The sequence below is a fragment of the Danio rerio genome, chromosome 15 (genome assembly GCF_049306965.1).
Source record: "Danio rerio strain Tuebingen ecotype United States chromosome 15, GRCz12tu, whole genome shotgun sequence".
NCBI classification, from domain to species: Eukaryota; Metazoa; Chordata; class Actinopteri; order Cypriniformes; family Danionidae; genus Danio; species Danio rerio.
The window spans coordinates 34,511,938-34,539,080 of record NC_133190.1 but is presented as its reverse complement, the minus strand read 5'-3'; the positions used below and the strand labels follow the sequence as shown (position 1 = coordinate 34,539,080).

Here is a 27,143-nt window from a genome sequence, read left to right as displayed (position 1 = left end):
TCTCCAGGACACTGGGCCTCCAGAACCGAGTTTGGACAGCCCTGATTTAAAACAATAAAAAAAAGCCACAGAGCTTTAGTTCATTACTGAAAGAATCACTCATTTTGAACAAATTGTTTGATTAAGTCAATCAATGAATTGTTCATTAAGATAGAAAATTGTGGCTTTTGTATATTTTATCCATGATAGGCCTTAACCAGCTAATGTACCAGAAATACACACAAGTAAATATTAAATACCTCACACTCTTAATTCCAATATAGTTAGGATAAGCAATAGCGCTTTTATCACATCCACACACAATTACTTTCCATGTTTTTAATAAAAATTAAAATATATATAAACATTTTTACATCTCTTTACATATAATTTTTTTTTGTCCCTGAACATGACTTAACTTCTGTATTACAGTGGTACAATCAAAATTTAAAAATGATTGCGTTGGTTGTAAAAAGGTGCAGTTCTTTCATATTAACTACCATCAGAGAACCACAGTAAACCAGAAAGCAAACACACATGCAGTGCCATTTGCTTTCTTTGCAAACACAGTACAAACAGTAGCTTCATCATCTATTGTTCTCAGTGTCTATGATGCCGAGTCAACTCACATTTAGTGTTTCAGCAGAAGATTCACTCTTTTCCTCTCAGTCGTTCATCAGACCGTCCACTAACGCTTGTGTGTCGATCATGGCCAGCTCTTCATCATGCACCCACTTCTCCTCTCCTGCTGGAGGACGTGAGGCTGGGGAACACTCATTCTGTGGAGGTTTGGGAGTCACTGATTTCCGTGGCGGATTGAAGGTTTTGTTAATGCATGGAGAAGCTCTAGTTTTCAGAGGAATCAGAGGCGGAGGGGACGGTATACGTGACAGGTAGTCCAAACCTCGTCTTCTCTTCAAGTTTTTAGAATCTTTTACTTCACTGTTACTTGTAGATGCAGGAGTTCTTCTATTGAGTGGTGTGAAAGGCGAGAAAATGCTGCTTTTCTGTTGCGGGGTAACCTGAGAATTTCAACACAGAGTCTAAAACTTAGATGTTGCATTTAGTGAACATACAATATTGAGTTTAGAAATACTGAAAAACAATTAAGGTCCTAATATACAGTAGCATTCAAATATTTGGAGGCTTTATAATTATTATTTTGATCACTTGAAGTCGCTTATGCTCTCACTATAAGGCTGTAGCTGTAACCTTTCTGACATGTCATTTTCTGACAACCAAAGAGTACTTTAAAAAATGTGGTTTCCCCAATTTTTCCCAAGAACAAAAATCTGTCTTTTAACATAAAATAAAACAGAGATAAGACACCTACTGAAAAGATTATTTACTGATAAAAAAATAACAAAAATTTGTTTATGCTATTCTGTCCAGTCTTAATTACAAATATTTGACCCTAAATCAGCTATATGTATCCTTGATAAAAAATGCTTAATTTCTAGGGGAAAAAGACCAAACCTTTATACATGTAATATAATATAATATAATATAATATAATATAATATAATATAATATAATATAATATAATATAATATAATATATGTATTAACTACAAACAACAACCATGCATTATTAAATATGCATATTAATATGCATACTTTGTCAAAATAAAGACTATTGCTATCTGATCCGTCAGTGCCGAATACAACTATTGACTAGGAAAATGTGTTAAATAATGCAATTTCATGCTTCCACAAACCCTAATCACCAGTTTATTTACTTCAAAACTATTCACAGGATATATTTAACTACATTTATACAATATAACATAGGTTTATCTCCACATCCTTACTGTCGGTTCTATGAACCACATCAGCCAGATACCTTTTTACATATGATGTGGGAATGTCTGGAGGTGCAAAAACTTTGGGATTCTGTGCTACACGTTTTATTTAAAGTTACAAAAATGTGTTCCTCCAAAGATTCTGTATTGTTATAATTAAATAACAACTCCGTTTCCCTTAAATGCGGAGGTACGTACATTTTTATAAGCTGCTTCAACTGCTATAAAGAAAATGTTGATACAGAGGTGGAAACCCCCTCGTGATCTCTCTGTTGAGCACTGCATGCATTCAGTATTGGAAATACTGTACTTAAAACTGTCATCAGCAATGGATCAACCATGGTAAACTAGACATTTTGACAGTATAGAAAAGCTATATACGTGACATCAAAGAAATCTTAGACGCTTAACACTCATAGGATAATATGAAATTCAAATGTAATGTACTTTTTATTACCTGCTTGGTCTAAACTACAGTTATTCTATTACTCCTGATGTGCATATAATGGGGTGGGGTTATATATACACAGGGTAATAGCTGTTAAAAGTATTTTTCTATCTCATTGTAAAAATTTAATATTTTCATATTTGAAAAAAAAGAAAGAATTACAAAAAAAATAAAAATTGATATGCAGACATCTGTATATCATTTGAAAATGACTAGGTAAGTAACAACCACACTTTTCTTTCTTTTTTTTCTTCAGATGCAGCTGCTTTCATGTACAAAGAACAAACAGTATGGAACAAGTTAATTATATAGATGAATGCCTTAAGCACCACTAATAAAACCAATCTTTCACCACACAAAAGAAAACTCACGCACCGTGCCATTCATTTTTGGAAAAGGCTGCACACCAGGAGTTCTTGGAGACTGAAAAGAACCCAAGACACCTGAAGGAACCACATCTGACACCTTCTCCTCCGCAAGGTTGAAAAACTGTTCATAGTTCTGTAAACAACAAGCACAAGTCTAATAAGCAACAATGAAGAACGTAAGAAATGTACTTAATAGCAAAAGTTTAAAAGGTGATCTGGTAACCTGTGCAAATGTCTTCAGATGAGCCATAGCTTCTTGCAGGTAAGATTCTTTGGGGTTTATGGAGAATAAAGCTTGTTCTCCTGCATAAAGGCTAGGCACAGGCCCAGATAGCACTCGAACCTGAAGATTACAAATAGCAACCAGTGCTCGTGGCTTTACAAGCTCTTCAACTGCTAACTGCTCCAGACTACTGTAGGTTCTCACAGTGACCAGGTCAAAGTTCTCATCCACAAGATGCAGTACTGGGCAATGGCCTGAGAAGACATTCAAACAACCAAAATCAAATCTAGAAGTATTAAGGAGGTCATTCAGAAAATGCAATTCTGGCAATAACTACCTTCATGATATTCCAAACCCATGGTACCACAAATAAAACATGATACAAAAATAACAACTTTATTCAATAGTTTCTTCTTCACAGTGTCAGTATAGAGCTCATGTTCACGAACAATGATGTATATGCCGACACGCAACTTCCTCTGTTTGGGAAAGAAAAAAAATAAAACCCAGGCGCATCTGAGGAGCACATTAGCAGTTTGGCGACACGCATAAAGAGCACAAGACTTTTGTGAACGTGTACCCTATACTGACAACCAAATTTTTCGATAAAGTTGTTAATTTTGTTTCATGTGCACACAAGTAAGCTTTTTAAATATTCTAATTAAACCACTGAAGACATATGGTCTGTTTTGAGGATGTTTTTGGTATTTTTTGAACAAGTTGGAACTGTTATTATCTATAAAAGGATGAGAGAGCTCTCAGATTTAATCTAAAATACTTTTATTTGTATTCTAAAGACAAACAAAGCTCTCAGGAGATCAAACTGACATATGGGTGAGTAATTGATAACAGAATTTTCATTTTTAGGTGAACTAACCCTTTAAAGATATAAAATAAACTACAATGAGGATATCACCAAAAATAATAAATAACTAAATGAATCCAACCTTGCTTTCCCTCTATGGAGACGATGTATCCCACAATGTCCACCTCCCCACAAGGTGAGCTAAAATGGGGGTTCTGAAGTTCTCTGAAGCGCACACATTCTCGAGCACGAAAATGCTGATGCAACCATTCTGGAGACACCTGGCTCAATCAAATCTTTTGTTAGACCATTTAATTTGCTTTAAATTAAAAAAGCCAATTAATAATAGTAATAATAATGATAATAATAATAATAAACATTTAGTTTACCTCAATATCTTGAAAAAGTGTTTTCTTGGTGGCAGTGAGCTGGATGTGAGCAACGCCTGAGCGTTTCTTCCCTTCTGATGAAGCAAGGTGATACGCTCTGTATCTGTGTCCCTCTGTAAGCAAGCCTTGCAATTCTCGTGTTGGGCGCCAGATATTCAGTGTGTACACTGGGAAATTTAATAACAGCCATCCACAAAAGATTAAACAGGTTACTTTAACATTTAACCAAAGAGTAAGGCCGAAATCCACTTTGCTTACCACAGTTGCTCTGCATGTCAGAGGCATCGATAACACTGAGTTTCCAAACTGGAGTGACATCTCGATTGGGACACCCACCCTCAGCCTCCTGGGCCTCCATTACAGCCTTCTGCACCCGCTCTTGTAGCTCTGCTTGTCTTTTTTCCTCTCGACAGCATCTGTATTTACTCACTGCCTCCATCTGCTTGTGGCTTAGACGGGTCTACTCCAAAACAGAGTTAAAATTAATAATCTTGAATTATTGTTGGCACAGATTTGGATAATGTTCATTTATTTCCCACGTTCCTAATTTATTTCCCACGTTCCTAATATCATAAGCTTATGAATGCTGTATTAAAATATTAACCCAACTCTACCTCAACAGCAGCATCTTGCTCCATTGCCTCATACAACTCATCCCCGTCCTGCAGGGTTTCAATCTCATGTCGGCTGAATGTCCTCCTTTGAGCTCGCTTTTTCTTTTTACCTTATATGAGAACAAAAATACATTGAAAATCCATAAATTCAAAAGCTTTGATCAAGTTTAATGTCAGAAAAAGAAGATAATGCAATCCCTACCCTCCATTTCTTTTTCAAATTGGGTCTGAATTTTGGAAATTAGGAGATCCAAGGATTTGTGTTTTGAGTTGCTGTGTTTTCTGGCCTCTCGATCTTCGGCACGATCATTGCGAAATATAAATACACTATTGGGCTTCTTCTCCATCCACTGATAAATTAGAATAAGAGTCAGGAGAATAATACAGAAGCAAAATACATACAAACTCAAACAAAAATTGGGGTAAAGCACACCTGAGTGGGATAACTTCTCAACACCAAGAGGTTCACACAGCTCACAAGACCACCAGAAGCGTACAGTGATGAAAGTAGAAGCCTGATAGGCCGAGGGTCACGATAGTACCCCAACTTCGTGTCCCACCGAGCTCGTCTTGTGCTGTTGGCTGAAATCTAAAATTAAAAAAATGACAAAAATCAACAAATGCTGGTGTGATTTGGATTCCATAAACCATCTTGACTGAATTCAATCTTCACCTTTAGCATCAGAGATTCAGGAGCTTCCAGTGGAGGACATGCTTCTTGGGAACCAACCAACTCGGCTCCACTGGTCACGATTTTATCTCCGATTTTAAGACGTCCCTTGTTTAGCATGGCAGAGAGTGGAGGGTCCAAGAGGCTTTTGATGGAGTACCAGCCATCTGTAAGCCATATCACACAGGACTCCATCTTTGCACTGGGAGATTTGTCATCTTTCATGGTCTTCTCTGGATTTTGGCATGTTTGCACAATACCACATACACAAAGCACTAATGTTTTAGCTGGAGTGTCGTCCCTCTCCATTATCCTCCTGAGAGCAGATCTCTGACTGTGGTCTACTTCCACATCATACCTAAGTGCAGATTCCAAACATTTATGTTTAAAGGTTGAGATGAAAAAAAGTATGAGCTTTACTAATTCTCAGTACCTGAATTTTAGCTGTAGAAGTACTTGCTCTGGGGTCAAACACAGGCCACCAATCAAATTAGGAAAAGTTCTTTCCATAGAGGCCCGTTTCCATATAATCCATCGGTAGTGGTTGAACACCCAGACATCACTGATCAGTTTGGGATCAACACCAGGGGTGTCACATAATGCACTACCAAAACACAAAATGAATTACCAAAAACGACCTTCAAAATAAATGTTGTTGTGCAAGATAATAATGCCTTTTAGAATGTAGATCTGCTAGGGCCATTAAACTCAGATATTGATAATGTTACACAATAAGTATAGTTTTTACCTAAAGAATTCTTCTTTGCCCACAGTACCCTTACTGTCTGGAACCAACCAGCCTCCATCTGCAAGCTGCAAAGCTCCAGACTCCATGAGATGCTCACATGTGAAGTAGTCACTGCAGTCAAATCGGAATGATTCAGCATTTTCACTGGTTATTTCTAAGACTTTGTGATGCACACCATGTTGAGACAACTGAGAAGGAGAAAGAGGAAAGTAAATACACAGCACAAAAAAATACAAGCTTTGCAGTGACTTAAAAACTAAAATACTTAGGAGAAAAGTGCTATACATGTACCTCATCCTGTGTGTATTGACTAGGACATGTACATCCCACAGCGTCTCTCAGACTTTTTCTGGAAACACCAGAAGTCTTAGCAAGGTAAAGACTGCCAGGTACAGGACGGATAGTCTGCCTTTTCTTCTTTCTGAGCCTCATGTCTTGCATATCTCTAGCTAGTTGCAATGACTCCTGCAATGCTATCATATCTATGAACATCCCACACACACACACACAAAAAGAGCTCATAAATAACTCAAACACTACAAGAGAATTTGAACTAAAATTATCAAGTTAGAAAAGACAGTAAATGCCTACCTTTTTCATCAAAGTTCCCAATCTTCAATGGTATGCTTTGCACTGAAGAGCTTGATTTAGACTTCGAATCTTGGTTCTTCTCATTACAATTTTGTTTACCACGGTCACAATGTGATTTAGAAATTGCCATAATTTGGTCCATTTCCTTGCTATTAGGATTTTCTTCTTGGTTTACAACATTGAATGATAGAACAATACCACTTGACACTTTAGATGCATCCTGACTGTTTGATGTTGGGGGATTCATATTCTTTTGAAAAGGGGGATTGAATACCCCTCCCATATGATCTGAATTGCATCTCTTTTGGACAGATTCAGTAGAACAATGTTCTTCAATGTTGTTTGACTGTTGGTTCACAGGAAACCTGTATGTTCAAAAGATATGTTAAGAATTAAAATGGCCTGTGGTTAACACTGTAAAGAATTATCTATCAAAACATAAAAACAACCTACAAGACTGGACTCGTGACATAGGGCTTGAGGTGGACATTATATTTAAATACACGTCTGTCTTTTAGAGTTCCTACAACAAGGTAACATGGATGAGATCAATAAGAATCAAGTTAGACATCATAAATCATAATGAAAACAAGAAACAATTAAAAATGATCAAACCATTTGGACAGCTTTTTAGTGGTGTGAGGCCAGAGGTTTTTGCATGTAATGTTCGGTCAAACTCAGAGAGAAGTTGTCTTTTCAAAGGAGGCTGACCTGAATCTGAACAAAAGAGTGTATTTAGCAAAGGAAAAAGACAACATGTTATTTCATACAAATGCCACACAGCATGAAATGCTCAAATGTACCTGCAACACTGCTACCATCAACCTGACGTTTCCTCTTCCTGTTCTGGTCAACAGATTCTATTGTCTGTACATCACTGAAAGATGGTCTTCTTTTGTTATCAATGTCCTCTGAACTAATCAATCCAGCTGATTCAATCAAGTCATCATCTTCCAGTAGAGCTTTAGTGCAAGCCATTGCTTCCTGCTCAAAGTATATCTGCTGTGTGTCTGTGCAACTGTTAAAATCCAAAGAGTGCAAGTCTAAGTGTGCAGGTTCATTACGAGCTGCTTTAGGATGTAGAGTGGCTTTGGTTTGTCTGTCTTTATGCTGAGGGTAATGTTTTGAGGAATCTCTTAGTAGCAGTTGGTTATCAGTAGCAGTATTTTGGTTATCAAACTCTCTGAAAAATGTTGAAGTTTCCTCCAAGGACACTTTTGTTACAGATACAACTTTACCACTAGCAGTGCTTAATCTGGGATTTTTCTTGTTTGTTTGGTCAAACTTTAGGTTTCCATCCACAATGTCCTCACTTCTTGCATGAAAACTCTTAGTTGGAAGTGGAGCTTTCTCTGATTCAAATACCTCTTTTTCCTCTTCACAGTCTTTAAAGAGAGTTTGGGCCCTTTGCAAAGCAGTAGAAGAGATGGTCACTTTCTTGCCACCTGCTGTTGAAAATCCTATGTTGCTTCCTAAAGACTTTTTAGGCTCAAGGTCGAAGGTGGCTTCATCACAACCTGCAAATACTGCTTTAACCTCATTTAGTGCTGTTTCGGACACGGTAACATTTTTACCACTGGCAGTGGTGAAGCCTTTACAGGCTTGGTGCATAAGATTTCTAGAAGCTAAACTCTCCTCTTCACAATCTTTAAAGTTGTTGTTGTTGTTTGGCATTTCTAGCGCAGTAGTCATCTTCTCAACAGTTGTAGAAAATCCTATTTTGTTTCCTGAAATATTTTTAGGCTCATGACTGAATGAGGCTTCATCACAACCTGCAAATACTGCTCTAACCTCACTCAGAGCTTTTTCAGAGACAGTAACATTTTTACCACTGGCAGTAGTGAAGCCTTTACAGCCTTGGTGCTTAAGACTCCGAGAACCTAAACTCTCCTCTTCACAGTCTTGAAAAAGGTTCATGGTCCTTTGCAGAGAAGTATCAGAGATAGTCACCTTCTTTCCACCTGCTGTAGAAAATCCTACATTGTTTACTGATAACTTTTTAAGCTCAAGACTAAAAGAAGTCTCATCACAGCCTGCAAATACTGCTCTAACTTCACTCAGAGCTTTTTCAGAGACAAAAACATTTTTACCACTGGCAGTAGTGAAGCCTTGGTGCGCAAGACTCCTAGAAGCTAAACTCTCCTCTTCACAATCTTTAAAGAGGTTGTTTGCCTTCTGCAGTGCAGTCACAGAAATATCCATCTTCCTCCCACCTGCTGTAGAAAATCCTACATTATTTCCAGAAGAATTCCCAGGTTCAGGAATGAGGGAAACACCATTGCAAGCCAGCATTAAGACATTGCTGAGACCTTTACAGTTTTGTTCAGTAGTTAAACTTTCCTCCTCACAGCCTCTGAAGAGATTCTTTGCCTTCTGCAGCCCTGTAGCAGAGAAAGCCACCTTCTTTCCACCGGCTGTACAGAACCCTTTATGCTTCCCTGAGGAGCTAGAATCCAGTTGGATATCCACAACCTGATTTGTCTTTTTATAAACATTAGCACACGAGAAACCATCAACTGATTCAAACAACACATCTTTTGCTCGTTGTAGTGCTTCAGCTGAGACGGACACCTTCTTACCACTTGCTGTACTGAAACCACAGTTGCCATTACTGGAAATCAAGTTAGAGAATTCACTTTGAAGGCCTTTCAGTTCACAAACTTCTTTCTGAGGGGCTTCCTGGTCCAAGTTGTTAATCAGATCAGTTTTGAACTCCTCTACATCTGAAAATGTCACACTTTTACTATTTGAAATCAATGCATTAGTTTGTTTGACAATTTCAACATCTAGTTTGGTCTTCCTTTCCTCCATATTCGTAGATTGCAAGTTGTCAATGTTTGAATCACAGTCTTTGAAAATGGCCTTTGCCTTCTTGAGGGCACTGGGTAAAACAGAAACTCCTTTCCCACTGGCGGTCTGAAAGCCGTAGCCTTGCTGTGGCTGAGGCATGGACGTTTCGGAGGGAGAAATCTTTTCACAAACCTCTTTAGCAGCATTGCCAGATTTCTGTTCTTGGAAAACATTCTCACTATTAAATGTAGTAATATCTGCACCATTAGATATTTGATTTGCCACTCCAGAGTCTGGCTGGCTTATTTTTATAGAGGTTTCACCTCTGCAAAGATCTTTTGTTTTCTGAAGTCTAGTTGATTGCATAGAGACATCATGCTTTCCAGAAGAGCGGGGAACAAGTTTGGGAGTTTGTGACTCGCCTATGCTGTCAACATCATTAAGAAACATTCTTGCTTGTTCAAGAGCCTTTTCAGACACTTTTAGCTTTGCTCCCCTAGCTGTACTAAATCCAAAATGGATATTTGAGTCAACACAAACAACATCTGTTTTATCACGTAAACAATTTGGTTCCGTTCCTGCATTTCCTGCCTCTTGCCAATTTATCATGTTATGGGCAGCATTTACTTCTCCACAGCTTAAACGTACATCTTGTTTTGTCTGAGCGTTGTTATTTTCTGTGCTTATACAAGTTTTCACTGATGATTCAGTTTTAAAATGCTCTTGGTTTATTACTCCAGTAAATGTGGCTTCTTTATAATCCTCTTCAAAAAAGTGCTTAGCTTTGTTTAAACTTTTTTCTGAGACGCTAATAGCTTTCCCTTTAGCAGTTTTAAAACCAAAAGTGTGGAAATGAGAATTATCACTGGATTTGGAAAGGATACTCCTCATTCCATCAACTAAAGCACTTTCTTCAGTCACTGACAAAACCACAGTGCCATTTTGCTTTTCCTTTAGATCAGATCTGAAGGAAATTAGATCAGAAGTGTTTACTGAAGAAGCATTTGTCTTGCTTGGATGCTTTCCTTTGACAACATCACAGCTGAAACTATCATCAAAGTCAATGTCGTTGAGTATGTCAGGATCCCATTCTTTCTCTGTAGTGCGGTTGTGTGAGCCAATATTTGTTGATTTGTACTGGGTAAATTCATACTGACTATTTGCTTCCTCTAAAAGACTGCACAATTCTGTAACATCAGCCTTCTGAGATGCTGTCAAAGTGCCATTTTCTTCAAGATCGTCACAGCTGGAGTCCACTGCAGTGGGTTTTTGTGTGCTGCTAATGTCAAACACAGCATGTCTCTCAGCACTTCTTTCGAAATCCACTTTTTGATGAATGGGCTTTGATGACTCTGAACTTCTCCCCAATTTCTCTTTCAAAAGAGACTCGGTTTGAAGACCAGCATCTGAAACTGTAATAATTGTCTTTGAGCTAGTTTTACAATCAGATTCATCTGACTGTGGTAAAGAGCAATTTGAAAAATTCATTTTAAACCCCTTCGGACTGTCAGTCTTGGAAGCATCACTAACACTCACTCCTGATGCATGGTTAGAAGGGATGGATTGTCCTACAGGGGGTCTTGGTGCAGGAATGCTTCTTGAAACAGATTTACACATTGTTTCTGTCACGTGAAAATGTTTTGGTTTTGTTTGATTTGAGGTTTTGGCTAAACCATCTCCTGCAGCTTCATCTAATGATGCTTTTGCCTTTACTATAGCCTCAGTCGGTATACAAATGAATTTGTTGTTTGCTGTTTTAAAAGTAGGAAAATACTCGCCGATGTCTGCAAACGATGCTGTTGTACGATCCAAATCAGAAAAAGTAGTGGGGCAGCCACTATCATGACTGATTTCAAAGGTTGTGATAGACGTTGACTTGTTTGGGGAGTTCACAGAGATATCAGCTAAATTAGAGATGTCAGTGTGATTGCCATCTTTGTTTTTTGACTCAGGCTCTGCTTTAGGTTGCACCTGGACCTTTTGGTTACTCTGTACCGGCATGTCAAGCAGCCCTCCGGCCATTATTTCTTGTGTGAATTCCTCTGCAAACGCTTTGGAAAGCTGTGTCATATCCAAGCCATGGTCAAGATGTTCTGAAGATAACTGTTCAACAGCTTGTGGCTGTGTTTGATCTCCAATTGGGTTTTCATTAGTGAAACTGGATTTATTAAGGCACACAGATAGCTCCTCCACCGAAGGACCCTCTGTCAAAAGTGAAATAAAATTCCTGTTCAAGGACTTGCACACACAATGTTTGTTCGATAACTTAATAGAAAAATATTCTTACCTTTAAGTGTTTGGTCCAAACATTTTGGCAGATCTGCTTTGCTTCCAGTTAAAGTGGTTGACATTTCTGAACTTGACACTTGATACACAAATTTCCTGGGCTTTTTGTTAAGCATGAAAGCAGACGACTTGTCCAACAAAATCTTCTGACACTGAGTTCCTTCAGGGGAAGACTCGAGTCTAACACTCTGTGGACAAGTCTGGCTACTTTCTGAAGTGAATTTGAAAATAGCACCATCGTTAGTTTCACTGGGTGCCACCGTGTTGTTATTGTCTACCAAAGAAGTACTTGAACAACCTTCGGTCAGTATGGTCTCTGATAAACTTAGTGGGGTCCATTCAATGGAATCGTCATTTTTGCTGGGGCTTTTTGTTTCAGTATCAGCCTTTAATTTCTGTTCTGGCTCTGAAGTTAGAAAAACTGATTTGACATCCTCTGAGGAATTGGTTATCCTCTTCCTGATCCTCTCTTTAGATTTGATTTTCCGCAAAGCTGAGGTGTTGTTGCTGAAGAATATTGACAAAACGTCCTCAGCACCATCAAGAACATTCTGTACAGTGTTGCGGACATCCCCATCTTCGATAGCGTTGGGAACCCTCTGCTTCCACAGACTGCTTATATCAAGAGATTCATTTGGAGAGCACACAGTTTTTTCTCCCAAATCATCAGCTTCAATGGACTCACTCTTGGTAACAACTAAATAGGTGAAAAAATTATAATTTTTAATTGGATATATTAGTTTTTGTATGGATTTCATGTTCATTATTTATCAGTTGTGTAGTTATAAATCTAGCATACAACACTCACCATCCTGTTTAAGTGTTGTAGCATTTTCAGAGTCCTTTGAGAGAGATGGAAACAGTTTTCGCACAAACTAGTATTCATAACAAGAGAACAAACTATTAGGTAATTCTGTTTTGGTAAACCATGGTATCATGATAAAAAAAATACAGAAATAGAATCCATTATGTTGATAACTTGATGTTTAGACTTACAATTGATTCCTTGTCTTTTAGGATACTTGCAGATGCAACCCGGTCCTCTGTTGTTGCTGAAGGTAAACAAATAGCTTATAATATATCAACAGTGCAATAGTAAGACAACTTTCAAAACATTTAATTTAGTCTTTGATTTCAAACCACTACCTGTGTTTTTTAATAACCTTAATTCTATCACTGTAAGACAACACACAAGATTTGACTTGCTGTAATTTAGAACTCATTTATATCTTTAAAGTGATGGATTGTTCAAAAAATGTATCTGGTCATCATTTACTCACCGTTCACTTGTTTAAATCTGACTTTCTTCTGTAAGGGGTTAAATAAGATATTTTGAAGAAAGCTATAAATCATATTTCTGTATATTCCGTATTTGCTTAGCCTACTACAGAAGTCAGTGGTTACAGGTATTCAACTTTCTTCAATATATCTTCGTTTGTTTTGGACAGAAAAAAAACTCAAAGGTTTTTAATCACACAAGGGCGAGAGAACAAATGATTAAATACAAACTTTTGGGTGAACGATCCCATTAAGAAATGTCGATGAATATTATTTTAAAGTAGAACTGCATGATAATAAATAAATTAAACTGATAATGTGATATTTACATTGCCTGCGATTAGATTAATTCATATTTTTACATTGATTGGGATTATTTTGTAGAGGAGTATCTGCATAAAGTACAATACAAAAAATACATTTGTACAAACAAACAACTGAACAAGTACATTAATTTTATAGTTGTCTGTGGAATCTAACAGTATTGAGGTACAGAAACTTAATAATAATAATAAATAAAATAGCACTGTATAGTGTAGAGGTCTGCGTTGTATAAATTATTAAATACAATTAATTTTAGTTTATATACCTTTATAACCTCTTGGCTTAAGTTTGCTTAAATCGTACATAGTAACAGATCTTAAAAACACATCCAAATGATAAACTTTCACTCTATTTTAGGGTTAAACTTTGTGATGATCAGGATCACAGTTCAGAACATGTGATTTGTGGAGTCAACTATTATCCCAACTTGATATTGCATATCCTGTGCTGTGACCATTGCAGATAGACATTACGATATTGATGGTGAAACGATATTTTGTGCAGCCCTATTTTAAAGTACTTTTGACTTTCTTTAAATAAATTTTATGAAAAATAAATACTATTACTTGCAGGATGTGCTCCTATTTAAGATGCAAGAGATCAAGACAACACATTATTTCAAACTGTACAATTCTGATTTCAACATTGGGATAGTTAAAAAGACAAACACACATCATCATCTTCTAAATTTATCTAAATGGGCAAGACCATTCATACATACGCAATATCACGGTGGGAGTCATAGATGGTGGTGTGTTAAAGGAGCTGGTCCAGGATAAGTCAGGGTTGATTTGTGCCCCGAGGCTCTCCGATATCTGTTTTGCTGATCGCGCCTAGAAGAGAACAAACCTCATGATTCATGCCTACAGTGCCATCAGAAGTCATTGTGTAACAATTACTTTTACTTCTGTAAAGTTCTGATCTCTTAAAAGAACTAAAATCCTAAGCAATATTATACGCAATTGAGGTTTAACATGTTGAGGAAAGACTTATTTTGTTTAGATTGATATGCATGAAATGGACAAATCATGCAAAAAATGAAGAAAACTTAAAAAGTAATATGACGACAAATATGTGCTGACTTACCAAAGATCTTTTTGGTGTATCCAGAAGGCCTGTAATGTCACATATACAAATTACATTATAATTTATTTTTACAATATTTGTTTAAAAAAAAAAAAAAAATATATATATATATATATATATATATATATATATATATATATATATATATATTTTTTTTATTATTATTATTATTATTTTGGTTACATTACTAAAGGAAAAGAATAATAAAAACTCTCACCAAAGCAATCTCTAGGTTTTTCAGAGGACCGATCAAATTTTGGACTAAAAGAGAGAAATGAAAAACATACATTCATCCTCAGCCTGACTTTCAAATTTCACATGAAATTATCGAAACTAATAAACATAATTAAAAATTACCTATCTTTGGCTGAGCCAAACAAACAAGGGCTTGATTCTGTCCAGGGAAAAGCCGATAACTCTCCATTAGCCCCTGGGGGAAAGAAAAACATTTATATACGATTTATCCTTTACAAACATTGAGATAAAGTTGGTTTTATATTCACACATTCAAAAGTATTCCCAGCAAATTCTAAGTAGGAAAATCATATTAGTAGCAATAAAACCATCAAAGCACAACATTGTTCACATACAATTAAATACACATCAAAAAAAAAAAATTCTTAAGATTTTTTGTCTTGTTTTTAGTCCAAATACCTTAAGGTTTATAGACAAGCAAAACATATTGTCTAGTTTTAAGAAATAACATGCCAAAATTAAGTGAGTTTTTCTTAAAACAAGCAAAAAATCTGCCAATGGGGTAAGCAAAATAATCTTGTTTTTCCTTTTGACATGAGATTATTTTGCTTGTTTTAAGGAAAAACTCACTTTATATTGGCATATTATTTCTTAAAACAAGACAATATGTTTTGCTTGCCAAAAATGCTTCTTGATAAAAGAAATTTTTGGTATTTGGATTAGAAAAAAGACAAAAAATCTAAATAAGAAATGCATTTTTGCATTGTAGTGCTAATGTTGTTTTGAAGTCATATTTGCATGCAATTTCAGACCGAATATTCAAGTACAACATAGGGACCATGTCACAAGTTGTCACTGTTTAAAAATATGCGAATATAAAACTAACTTTACCTCAGTTTTACATACACATACTTAACACATAACTTAACACCAACGACACCTTCATTTTGTGACTTTTCATTAGGGATGGAATCAGGGGACTGTGGGAAGTGTCGCTGCTTAAATATTCTGGGTGTAGAAAACAGCTGACTGGCCAGGGCGGATGTTTCTGGTGCTTTGATGCTCTCATTCTCTCCAGCTTTAGAACTTTCAGCAGACCCTTCATCTCTGGAAGCTCTTTCATTCAACTCCTCAAACCAGTCAGGATTAAGGGGTCCAAGCTCTTAAATCACAATAAATCAGATTTTTACTAAATATATTTGGCAATATTTAAATATATTAATATACTAAATATATTTGGCAGTGCTCAGCAAAATTAAGTACACCCTATTTTGAAAATGAATATTTTTTATAAATTTTTCAGTAAATATAGGCAATGTATTTTGGTGCTTTTAAACAAAACAGATTTATTAAACAGATATATTAAATATATATTAAATAGTTTTTGTCACCAAATATATTTATAAATTGAAAGATAATATAATTAAATTCAAGCAAAAATATTGCAAAAAAATACAACCTACATATTAATGTATGTATATATATATATATATATATATATATATATATATATATATATATATATATATATATATATTTTTTTTTTTTTTTTTTTTTTTTTTGCTTTTCTTGATTTTTCCTCTTTTTAAAATTTGAATTGAATATTTTCTTTATAACAAATAAAGGTGTACTAGTCTTTGGACGATTATCGTAAATTATATAATATGAATTAATTAAACATATGAATGTAAAAGGTAGACTTGTGAGGGGTGTACTTAAATATGCCGAGCACTGTACATAATTGTGTCTGTGTGTATAGTGTGTATGTTTTCACATGAATATACCTCTGTCAATTTGATGAAAGAAATTTTCAAACATGCTGCCATGAGTGTGATGGTGTTAAATCTGAACCAAGCACAGTAACGAAGTCATTGGACCTAAAGGGAAAACAAAGGGGAAAGTTCTCAAACTCAACACAACGTATATCTCTGTTCTTAAGACACTGACTGTGACGTTTATTACATAGTTATCAAGTAGCAGTTTGTCATCGACAATTAAGTAAGTTAAGTTGGCGTTATGTCATACATTTCACTGTTGTTGACTAGGCTATCAGAACTAACGTTAGCAACAAACAGGAAAACGGAACTGGATATTACCGCACATCAGCGCGTTGACACTGATAAAAGCGTGTTTTGAAACTGCTCATCTGTTGACATTCCTTGAAACGTCTTCTTCATCGCCGATTCAAGATGTTTTATTTCCTAAACTCTTCTGAGAGAAAATGTTTATCCTGCGCGTGGATAAAGCTGGTTTACACGTCCCGCCAATAAGCGTCGTGTCGTCAACGGAAGAGCGTTTGTCTCGACCAACCAAAATACGTGCGTCAGTTCAAGGGGCGGGCTTACGTGCACCATTAAAACGAAACTGGACCTATTTTGTTACTGTTTTGAAGAGATTTATGCATTTATTCAATTGTATTATATTCTATAATTTCTTAATTTAACTCACCTTATTAAATTTTAACAATGTAGTAATGAATTTGAACTAAACTGTTTTATTATCCGATATTACATTTAATATACACAAATAAGAATACATATTTTTGGACAGTGTTTTCAGATTACTTTGTTAGATAATAGTCAGTAATGCTACTCTCATTGAGCGATTATTTCTCTCATTTGAAGCACACTATTATGAAGCGCTTTAGTATTTGTTTTCTTGATGGTAACACTAGGGGGCGCACAAACATAGACATTTAATAGCATGCAATACATTTCCTAGTTTCTGTTTCTTTCACAATTTTATAATTTAGTTCAGCCATGATAACAACAAACATCCACATTATAAAATGATGTACAATCTGTCATTCTAAATACAGATAAATACATGATGGGAATGATTTAGCAGATATACACTAACCAGTCACTTTTTTAGGTACACCCTTCTAGTACTTGGTTGGACCCCCTTTCGCCTTCTGAACTTAATCCTTTGTGTCATATATTCAACAAGGTACTGGAAATGTTCCACAGAGATTCTGGTCCATATTGACATGATAACATCACAGAGTTGCCGCAGATTTGTCGGCTGCACATCTATGGTACGAATCTACCGTTCCACTACACCCCAAAGGTGCTTTTTTGGATTGAGATTTGGTGACTGTTGAGGCCACTTGAGCAGAGTGAACTCATTGTCATGTTCAAGGTGCGCTATTCTTCTGGAAGTAGCCATCAGAAGATGGGTACACTGAGGTTACAAAGGGATGGACATGGTCAGCAACAATACTCAGGTAGGCTGTGGCATTGGCACGATTTTCAATTTGTACTAATGGGCCCAAAGTGCGCCAAGAAAATATCCCTCACACCATTACACCACCACCAGCAGCCTGAAGCGTTGATACAAGGCAGGATGGATCCATGCTTTCATGGTGTTGATGTCTAATTCTGACTCTACCATCTGAATGTCGCAGCAGAAATCAAGACTCATCAGACCAGGCAACGTTTTTCAATCTTCTATTGTCCAATTTTGGTGAGCCTGTGTGAATTGTAGCCTTAGTTTCCTGTGCTTAGCTGACAGGAGTGGCACCCGGTGTGGTCTTTGCTGTTGTAGCCCATCTGCCTCAAGGTTCAACATGTTGTGAGTTCAGAGATGCTCTTTTGCAGACCTCGGTTGTAACAAGTGGTTATTTAAGTTACTCTTGCCTTTCTATCAGCTCTAACCAGTCTGGCCATTCTTTTCTGACCTCTGGCATTAACAAGTCATTTGCGTTCACAGATCTGCCGCTTACTGGATTTCTTCTTTTTTTCTGACCACTCTCTGTAAACCCTATAGAGATAGTGCACGGGAAAATCAAAGCAGATCAGCAGTTTCTGAAATAGTCAGACCAGCCCATCTGGCAGCAACAACCATGCCAGGTTCAAAGTCACTTAAATCACCTTTCTTCCCTATTCTGATGCTCGGTTTGAACTGAAGCAGAGTGCCTTGACCATGTCTACATATCTTAAATGCATTGAGTTGCTGCCATGTAATTGGCTGATTAGAAATTTGCGTTACCAAGCAGTTGGACAGGTGTATTTAATAAAGTTGCCGGTGAGCATTTATAGTTTGTACATGCAACCATTCAAAAATTTTGGTACACAGCAGGTATCATTCGGAGACAAAACAGGTTTCTTGATAATATTATTTATTCATCTATTTATTGCATGCACACTTTCATACAGCAGACAGCAAAATAACACCATAAAAATATAACTCTTACAAGTATGGGCTACACTCTTTCTACTATGTACAAATGTATTTTTAAAATAACGCTTTATACCATAAATATCTCTGTTTTGTCTTATAGTACACACATTTTTGCATGCTTGGCCATTTCATTAGACAGAATAGACACAATTTTCTTCCTATAAAACTATATCATTTCATTACAATCAAAGCATGATGATCTTACTTTCTAGAATATAAATAAATCGAAGAGCAACTAAACAGTACAAAGACATTAGTAAAATCAAACAACCCCATAAATAAGTGCTGGATGACCCACTTATGCATCCAGGTTTTATTGACAGTAGCTTTGCATTGTGTTAAGAGACATTCTGCCTGTTTAGGTAAAAAAAAAAAAGCTAAAGCAGGGAGTAAAAATTTTAAAAAGCCACATAAACAATTCAGCTTTTATCTGATATTTATATATATATTTAAAAAACAACAACAGAATATTTCTGTTTTATCAAGTAGCCGAGAGCACTGAAATTTCCAAACATTCTCTCCAAAATGAAAAGTTTCACTTGGTGTGAAGCATTGCACATTTCCCTGTAACATGTGTAATGGTAGACGTGTGCAGCAAAAGCCATTTGTGGAGCTTTGGTATTGATGCCTGCAGTAGTTGAGGCCCCATACACAAAAGTAGTGCAAAAGAAAAGACAAGGCGTGGACTTCTTTTTCTATCCCCTCTTGCATTTTTTTCCAAGCTATAAAAGCTGATCCTGTGAGCTCCAGCAGGACAGTAATGAGTGCATTTGGGGAGAACCATAAAGGCAGCAGCATCTTCAGACGGGAGTGGTGGAATGCCAGCCTGATCTTTAAAAGTTAGACTCAAAGGCTGATGCCGGTCACACTGGAGTCAGGAAGGAAGGCAGTAATGGCCCGGTAGCCTTGCGCCCTTCGAATCATGTCTCGGATCTCGCAGTTGAGCTCAGTGAGTCGGTTGCATATTTCGGACAGGTCTTGTTTGGAACCGACTAGGGCAAAGGTTCCTGTTTGACCCAGAGTTTGGTGGCGGAAATAGATGTTGAGGAGAGTTTGGATCTCATTCTCGGAGCTGCTGCCGAAGATGTCACTTGGCCACATTTTCCTGAAGGATGTCATGAGAAAAAATATTTAGGTACTGCATATTACTATAAATCTTTCATCCATGAATATGTTATTAGTGTTACTAATATAATTTAAGGCAGTGGTGGGCAAACTTTTTAGACCCGAGGACCACATCAAGTTTGGCAAACCAAGTGAAGGGCCACATGTCAAATCCTTTAAAAATGAATTTTTATTTATAGTGGTGGTATGCATGGAACATGTAATATCGGACAGAAACATGTCACATTAACACAAAACAGATTTTTTTTACATAGTTATTATTGAGTCAAATTTACAAGTCAAATGAATGTGCGATGATATTTATATTTATCCTCACTTATCAATCATCATACAACAATAGCCGCGTTTCCACTATCGCGCCTAAAGCGAGCGAGCCAGGGCGAGCCAAGGCCAGTGGCGTTTCCACTGTCACTTCCGGGGCCTAATCGGGCCAAAGCGGGGCTTTCTTGGGGCCAGCAGCCGGCCTTTTTCTGCCTGCCGAATACCTTGGGCCAAAGAGGGCCAGCCGGGGCTTCGGGGCGGAGTGAAAGGAGAGGGGGGCACAGTTTTACGATCGCACTCGAGTACATGCGCCAAACAAATAAATAAATAAGGGAAAGAAAACATCTGGAACAAATTATAGTCTGGGGTCTTTTTTGCATATGATCGCCCTTATGTTTCTCTTTTAAATGTAAGGCTGTTGCATAAAATGATCTTTCTTCGCTGCATCTTTGATGTTTCAATTAATGCATAATAATCTTTACACCATATTAAAGACACAGCAGACAGTAAAGGTTTTCAAGAGGTTTTGTCATGTTTAATACTGTAAGTGTGTTTTTGCGCGTTTAGATGCCTGTGTGTGTGTGTGAGACCGAAAAAAAGATATCATAGCTCTGTTGATGCCGCGAGCGGCTTTTTTCTTTAATTTTATTGTTTTAATTTATTTTGGAGATAATACACTATATGAATACAACAGTAGGACATTAAACTTTACAAATTTCATGTCCACTTTTGTAGGCTCAAAACAATAGTGTCATATCTAGATAAAATAGCCCTATATTGAAATAATTTAAAGAATTACAAATATTAGATAGGCCTATAAAAAACACATTAAATAAATAAACCAATATAAAACTAACAAAAGCTATACATGTAGCTATAACAATTAGGTACTATATCAAACTGTTTCAAAATTATATTAAACTTTCATTTTTCAAAAGCCTCTTTGAAAAAAAAGATTTTAGATATTTTCTAAAAAAAATAAAAATAAATAAAACACCGGAAAATGTTTTAAATATTATTTATAAAGTATTTGGATACGATGAAATTAATTAAATCATGCAAATAGAGCATTTTCGGGGTGAGTGAAAGCAGAAATAGGCGACCTTTTTTCTGTCTGCAGCTGCGCAGCACTTTTTTGACGGGGAAAACTGCAAGTTCAAAATGTGTTCTGTGTCCTCAAACAAGTGTGTATGTTTTTATATAACGTGGTAAAATTAAAAAAGGAAATTTTAAATACATAAAGAGCTTTATTAGTGCATAGCTGCTGAGCGCAACGAAATATAGGCTATATTTTATTACGTGCTGCTCTTATGTGCTGAAACACTGAACACTTTCCTTTACTTAAGATATAATAAGCAACATCATTAAATAAAGGGAATCACATATTAAGTGTCATAAAGCCTATAGGGAAAAAAAAAATCATGTTTCAGTTCTCTCCGGAGCATTTGGGATGAATGTTGGACAGATTCTGTCAAGAGGATGTTATAAAATAGGCTACATTTTATATCGAGTTATTAACGGAGAATTTTATAGCCTATATGTGGTGTTATATTATGGATGTGTGCGCTCCCTGCGCTCCGGGTCCATCCGTTGGTGGCAAGACCACTGGATTTCGATGCCAATAGTCGGTCGGCGAGTAAATTAATATGATGAATGAAAACACACAGGCATGTGGGTATAGACATGCGTTGTACTGCTGTACAGTAACGTGTCATTTGTTTGTTTTGGTTGTCCTAATTTTAATAGTTTCGTGATGATGTGGTGTGCTTTATCTGCATGATTCTCGCTGAAGTGGGCGGTTTAAATGACGTTCGATTCGGGGCATGTTCTGGGGGCGGGGTTTGTGTGACGCGCTGCGAGCTACTAGCCCCACAGTGGAAACGCGACATGATTTCGGCCTCACTGCTCAACCTCCTGGGCGATTGGCCCGGCCTGGCCCGATATAAGCCCTGGCTCGCACTGGCCTGATAGTGAAAATGCGGCTAATATAACAATCCCTTATAAATTATATGAATAATAATGATGTTATAATTTTTACAGTGGAGAACAGAAAATATATTGTCTGATAGAAAAAATATCATATTAACACAAAAAAAATCTTAAAGTTTACTATTCAGTCAAATTTACAATAATCTAATTTGCACTGCTTTTAGAATATACAGATCAATCATCATAAAACTTGATAAAACCACAAATCTCTGATAAAAGAACTTTTTAAAGTGGATGTATGCATGGAAAATATATTCTATGAAACAAATTAACACCTTTAACTAGCAATTTTGTTATTTATTATATTAATATTATTATATAATTTGAGTCAAATTCACAGCAATTTTATTTGAGCTTGTATTAAAATGATCATATCAATCATAAAACTATGAGATAAACAGAAGAATCTTAGTCTTTGTTATTCCAAGTCATGTTATTATGATTGTGTTAATGTGAACAATGAGCCTGAAAATAAAGTTATATTAATATTCACAGCAACACTCTCGTAAAACACCTTGCTGATTAAGTCATTGCCTAACGACATTAAAAAAGCGGTACATCTTGCGTTTTTGGAATGTAAATGCATGTTCAGTGTGATGGGCCCCTTAGGTTGTAGTCTTTAAAAACAGCAATACTTTTTATGGCTTATTAGACCTACCGCTTTCTGTCTGATATTGGTGAAGAAGTATTTTGTTGTCCATTCTTCCTTAAACACACAACATTCAGAGTCAACTTGTTTTGCCTGACTCATTTTAAGTCATTACTGGTCGAGTGCATTTTAATATCCGAGCGTGTGTTCTAATACTACTGGTTGCGCTAACAGTACAGATTGCAATACTGCCATCAAATGGCGTTCACTTGTATTGCATCATTAATTTACTAATTCTGAAACCAAACCTTTACTCAGAAGCAGCATTTTAAAAACTCCCTCGTGGGCCAGATGAAAGTGTTCAGCGTAGTTAGCCCACCTCTGATTTAATGGATAGTCTAGCCAAAAAGGAAAATTCTGTGATCTTGGAGTCCAAAGTATACTTAGTTTTTATTCATTTAATACATGCACATATTTTTAAATTTAGCCCCGATCATGCAGAATGTAGTTTTCAGTTTTAAAACTGCACAAAACACAGCTTTTTCTTGACATTATGTTGCTAGGCATCCACTGTATCAATGGTCTTGGTACTGGAGCGCATGACATCGGGCACTTTTTACTGCAGGCACACAAAGAGCTCAGTCAAAAGTGTGAGGTGCAGCAGGTGGTTACACCCTGAGATGAAGCACAGAAGTACCCTTCGACAAAATATCATTTAATTAGCGTTATTGTAAAAATTAAATCCCCAAAATATTGTTTCTATTTTTTGGTCAATATTGCACACCCTAACTGGAACACAAAAGCTGCTTTGAAGAATTACAGGCACCATGGAATGAAAGTTAAGTAATGTAACAGTATTTTCATTTTCTGAGTGGACTATCCCTTGATGTTGCATAAAATCATCCATTAACTGTCATCATTTCTCCAGGGTGAAGTTTACCTGCATTCCCGTATGTATCGGATGGCTCTGGATAAGTCGCAGTTCTTCAGGCTTTCTAGAATGGCCTGCACTGCAGCCTCCGAAGAGCTGAAGGAGGATTCAGCAGAGGAGTCTCTCCTATCGCCTGTGTTCTCTTCAGCCACTGAAGCTGCTGCTGCCCGCAAGTTACTCCGCAAATCACTCAACTCTCTCGACATGTTCTGCAGCTGGAAGGATGACAGTTACACATACTGTAGGTGAACATCAGTTCAATTATTTGTATGTAAAATCAGACCTCCCCACAGAAAGAGTCCTACAGTACAGTGAAATCAGATAATATCAATTACTTTGGTACACATTTTGGTAATGAATGCTGCTAAAATGATTTATTACAGGATTTATATATAGTATAGTATATTATATAGTACACCAACAAACTATATAAAACCATGACACTAACATTCTACATACAGTTGAAGTCAGAATTATTAGCCCCCCTGTTTCTGTTTAGTGTAGAGAAGATTTTTTTCAACACATTTCTAAACATAATAATTTTAATAACTCATTTCTAATAACTGATTTATTTTATCTTTGCTACGGTTACAGTAAATAATATTTGACTAGATTTATTTCAAGACACTTCTATACAGCTTAAAGTGACTTTTAAAGGCTTAATTAGATTAATTAGGTTAACTAGGCAGGTTAGGATGGTTAGGTTTTTTATAATTACGTTTTCTTATAACGATGGTTTGTTCTGTAGACTATTGAAAAAAATATAGCTTAAAGGAGCTAATAATTTTGACCTTAAATTGGCTTAAAAAAAATTTTAATTAAATTATTCTAGCCAAAATAAAACAAATGAGACTTTCTCCAGAAGAAAAAATATTATCAGACATACTGTGAAACTTTCTTGCTTAAACATCATTTGGGAAATAAAAAAAAAAAAAAAAAAAATGGGGGGGGGGTGGGGGTGGGGGGGATATGGGCTTAATAATTTTGACTTCAGCTGCATACAAAAAGTAATTATAACAAGGTAATTGCTATGTGAATAAAGCATGCATCAACAAACTCACAGACCAAATATTGATATTTTGTGTATTAAATCATGCATTAATCAAAATTTTTAATTTAATTATAATTTATAATTAATAAAATAAATGACAATTGTTTCCTTAACTCTTTAACACTTGTTTTAGTTAAACTATGGTTGTTATTTTAATTAAATCATTCAAATGTAATAATACATTCTCTTATTTAGCAAATCTGTGCCATCACTTTTACTCAAACTAATGAAATTATTACCACATGTCAATTATTTTACTTATTTTAGTATTTTAATTTGTGGCCATAATATTTTTTTTCCCCTTCCTGCATGTCATATTCTCGTATGTACAGTATACTATTTAATGAGTATTTTCATTAGACACGGATATAAACATACCTCTGGTACAGAGTTTATAGTGTGAACTTGGCCAATCAGTTTACAGTAAGACTGAAAAAGCAGCAGCAGTTGAAAGTGGAGTTTGTAGAGTCTTTGACAAAGCTCCAGTTGCTGTGAACAAACACACAGGGATCAGATAAATACCAAAATACTTGTTTAAATCTCTCTTAAGATACATGGAAGTCACATTTGTAACAGAATGAATGATTTGCATGACTCAAGTGACAATAATTTTCATTTTAAAAATATGTAAAAACAAATCAGACATGCTTTGTAATGCTACAAAATTCTTTGATAACATTGGTTCTTGGACCAGAGGGAACGGAAGATGTGATGTTAAAGAAGAAGGTGTTAAACTTACTGCAAGATATTCCATTTGCTATAAAGCAGGCATTGCAAGGAAAAAGGTGAGAAGAGAGAAGGAAGAGAAGTTTCGAATAGAGTGTAAAAACATGCAGTCATTGCATTGGCACGGGCAATATAAAGCATGAGCAAACAGTGGCTCTACATGCAAGAGCGGAAACGTGAACAGACAAGCAGAGAAAGATGAAAGTCACAACTACAGTGAGCCCACTTATTTTTATATTTGCAAGGGGACTGTGCAAGATGACAAAAGAAGACAATTAATAAAATATTTTTATCCAAAATGCCACCCTTTTTTGATGTAAAATAATCTGATCTACGAAAATATATGCAAATTACAAATATATTACACAAGTTCATATCTGAAATTCACATATATTAAATATGCAGTATGTTATATATTTAACATACACTTAAATATATTGTATATATTGTATATTATATTGTTTTGATTTTAAAGGGGGGGGGGGGGGGGGTATGTTCATTCCATTTAAATAAAAAACAATTTAAAGCAATTGAGTTAACTTAATCAATTTGTGTTGGGACAACATGATGGAATTATGTGGAATCCAATGTTTTATCCAATGCATATTGCAAAGACGGGTGTTTAACATACATACTTTCCATCAAAATAACAAATATGTATATATATGTTCAAATATATTAGTTAAAAATATGTTTAAAAAATATATGGCTATATATAAACACATAAATATAATTACAGTTTATACATAATTCCAATGTTTAAAAAAATTTATATGCAAACATCTATGTTTGCAATATTTAAAAAAATGTATGTTGCATATAGTACCTATATTGGTAACACTTTATTATAACTACACACTATGAAACATTTAAGCGTGATCAAATAGTTAGTTCATTAAGAGTTAAACATTAACTCTACATTAATAGATACCTGAATAATATAATAAATGTAATTTGAATAGTTTATTAATCATTTACTTACGCATATTGAATGATTTAAAAAAACATCCAACTATTCTTAAATAACTAGTTTGTAAATAATGCAATACTTAATTTAGTAATGAAAAATAAATTATTAACAAAGTCTGAAAACACAACCATTAAGCTCATCATACTTGTGCTTAGAAGTCAAGAATACATTAGTAGATGTATTTATAAACTCCTTAGATTAGATTTTTTAGGTTCAACTTTACTGTCATTACACATGTACAAGTACAAGGCAACAAAATGCAGTTTAGGTCTAACCAGCAGTGCATTAGCAGCAAGTGCAGGATACAGGTACTTACAAACAAGTAGAATTCATGCTTAACAAATAATGAAGTATTAGCTAATGCTTAATAAATGATTCATAGTGTGTCATTATAAAGTGTTACCCATATATTTTATATATGTGAAATCCAAATATGAACTGCAGTATATGTCATGTATGTAATTTGCATGTACAGGTATTGCCATTCATCAGAAATCTATATGGGCAAAATGTAAGGAATCAGATTAGTCTCAAAAGAAATTCACGCAAAAGACACGATATACACATATGTCTTAACAATAAAAATGGACAAAAAAAAAAGTTTAACTCAGGTGAGGATCGAACACGATCGAACACGAACACGAGTTGGCGGCTTGATAACGCAACATGCTGACCGCTAGATCACATTGGTACTGCTGTGCTCAAATTGCCAGAATGATAATTC

At 35.8% G+C, this 27,143-nt stretch overlaps 2 protein-coding genes across 14 annotated transcripts in view; both read right to left on the bottom strand.

Annotated features, from left to right (window-relative positions):
• Positions 1-303: 303 nt before the first annotated feature.
• On the bottom strand, positions 304-16,860 carry brca2 (BRCA2 DNA repair associated). Of its 4 annotated transcripts, none has more exons than NM_001110394.2 (27): positions 16,692-16,836; positions 16,380-16,472; positions 15,536-15,757; positions 14,758-14,830; positions 14,618-14,661; positions 14,401-14,429; positions 14,036-14,147; positions 12,709-12,764; positions 12,521-12,587; positions 11,714-12,409; positions 7,440-11,630; positions 7,252-7,353; positions 7,090-7,159; positions 6,637-7,001; positions 6,337-6,527; positions 6,046-6,233; positions 5,731-5,901; positions 5,301-5,655; positions 5,061-5,216; positions 4,830-4,977; positions 4,628-4,737; positions 4,272-4,473; positions 4,014-4,180; positions 3,767-3,905; positions 2,820-3,073; positions 2,604-2,729; positions 304-1,001 (listed from the first exon to the last, which is right to left on the bottom strand). In NM_001110394.2, the coding sequence occupies exons 2-27, from the start codon at positions 16,411-16,413 to the stop codon at positions 645-647; spliced, it is 8,625 nt and encodes a 2,874-aa protein (NP_001103864.2). In that variant the 5' UTR covers positions 16,414-16,472; positions 16,692-16,836; the 3' UTR covers positions 304-644. The 4 variants fall into 4 exon arrangements, with proteins under 4 accessions (NP_001103864.2, XP_068069673.1, XP_005157420.1 ...); XM_068213572.2 differs by having other exon boundaries at positions 308-1,001; positions 7,252-7,347; positions 16,692-16,860; XM_005157363.5 differs by having other exon boundaries at positions 308-1,001; positions 16,697-16,860.
• Positions 16,861-18,698: 1,838 nt separating this feature from the next.
• The window catches only part of frya (furry homolog a (Drosophila)), a 132,409-nt gene continuing 123,964 nt past the window's right edge, over positions 18,699-27,143 (bottom strand). For 6 of the 10 annotated variants that reach the window (XR_012390916.1, XR_012390917.1, XM_073923799.1 and 3 more), the window contains exons 59-61: positions 25,102-25,212; positions 23,682-23,887; positions 18,699-19,882 (exon numbers count right to left, since the gene is read on the bottom strand). Coding sequence is in view for 8 of the 10 variants with exons in the window: in XM_073923799.1 (XP_073779900.1) it covers positions 19,624-19,882; positions 23,682-23,887; positions 25,102-25,212 (576 nt within the window). In the remaining 2 variants the exon portion in view is untranslated. Of the gene's footprint in view, positions 19,883-23,681; positions 23,888-25,101; positions 25,213-25,462; positions 25,481-27,143 lie in introns of all 10 variants that reach the window. The other 4 variants (XM_068213764.1, XM_021466457.3, XM_009291815.4 and 1 more) reach the window with 1 other exon arrangement.

Coding starts and splice junctions, on each gene's coding strand:
- brca2 (XM_005157363.5), bottom strand. CDS start 16,413: ATGTTTGAAAATTTCTTTCATCAAATTGACAGAG. Junction 14,831..15,535: donor TGAAAAGTCACAAAATGAAG/GTGTCGTTGGTG, acceptor TCTTTCCCCCAG/GGGCTAATGGAGAGTTATCG. Junction 4,181..4,271: donor TGACATGCAGAGCAACTGTG/GTAAGCAAAGTG, acceptor TAAATTTCCCAG/TGTACACACTGAATATCTGG.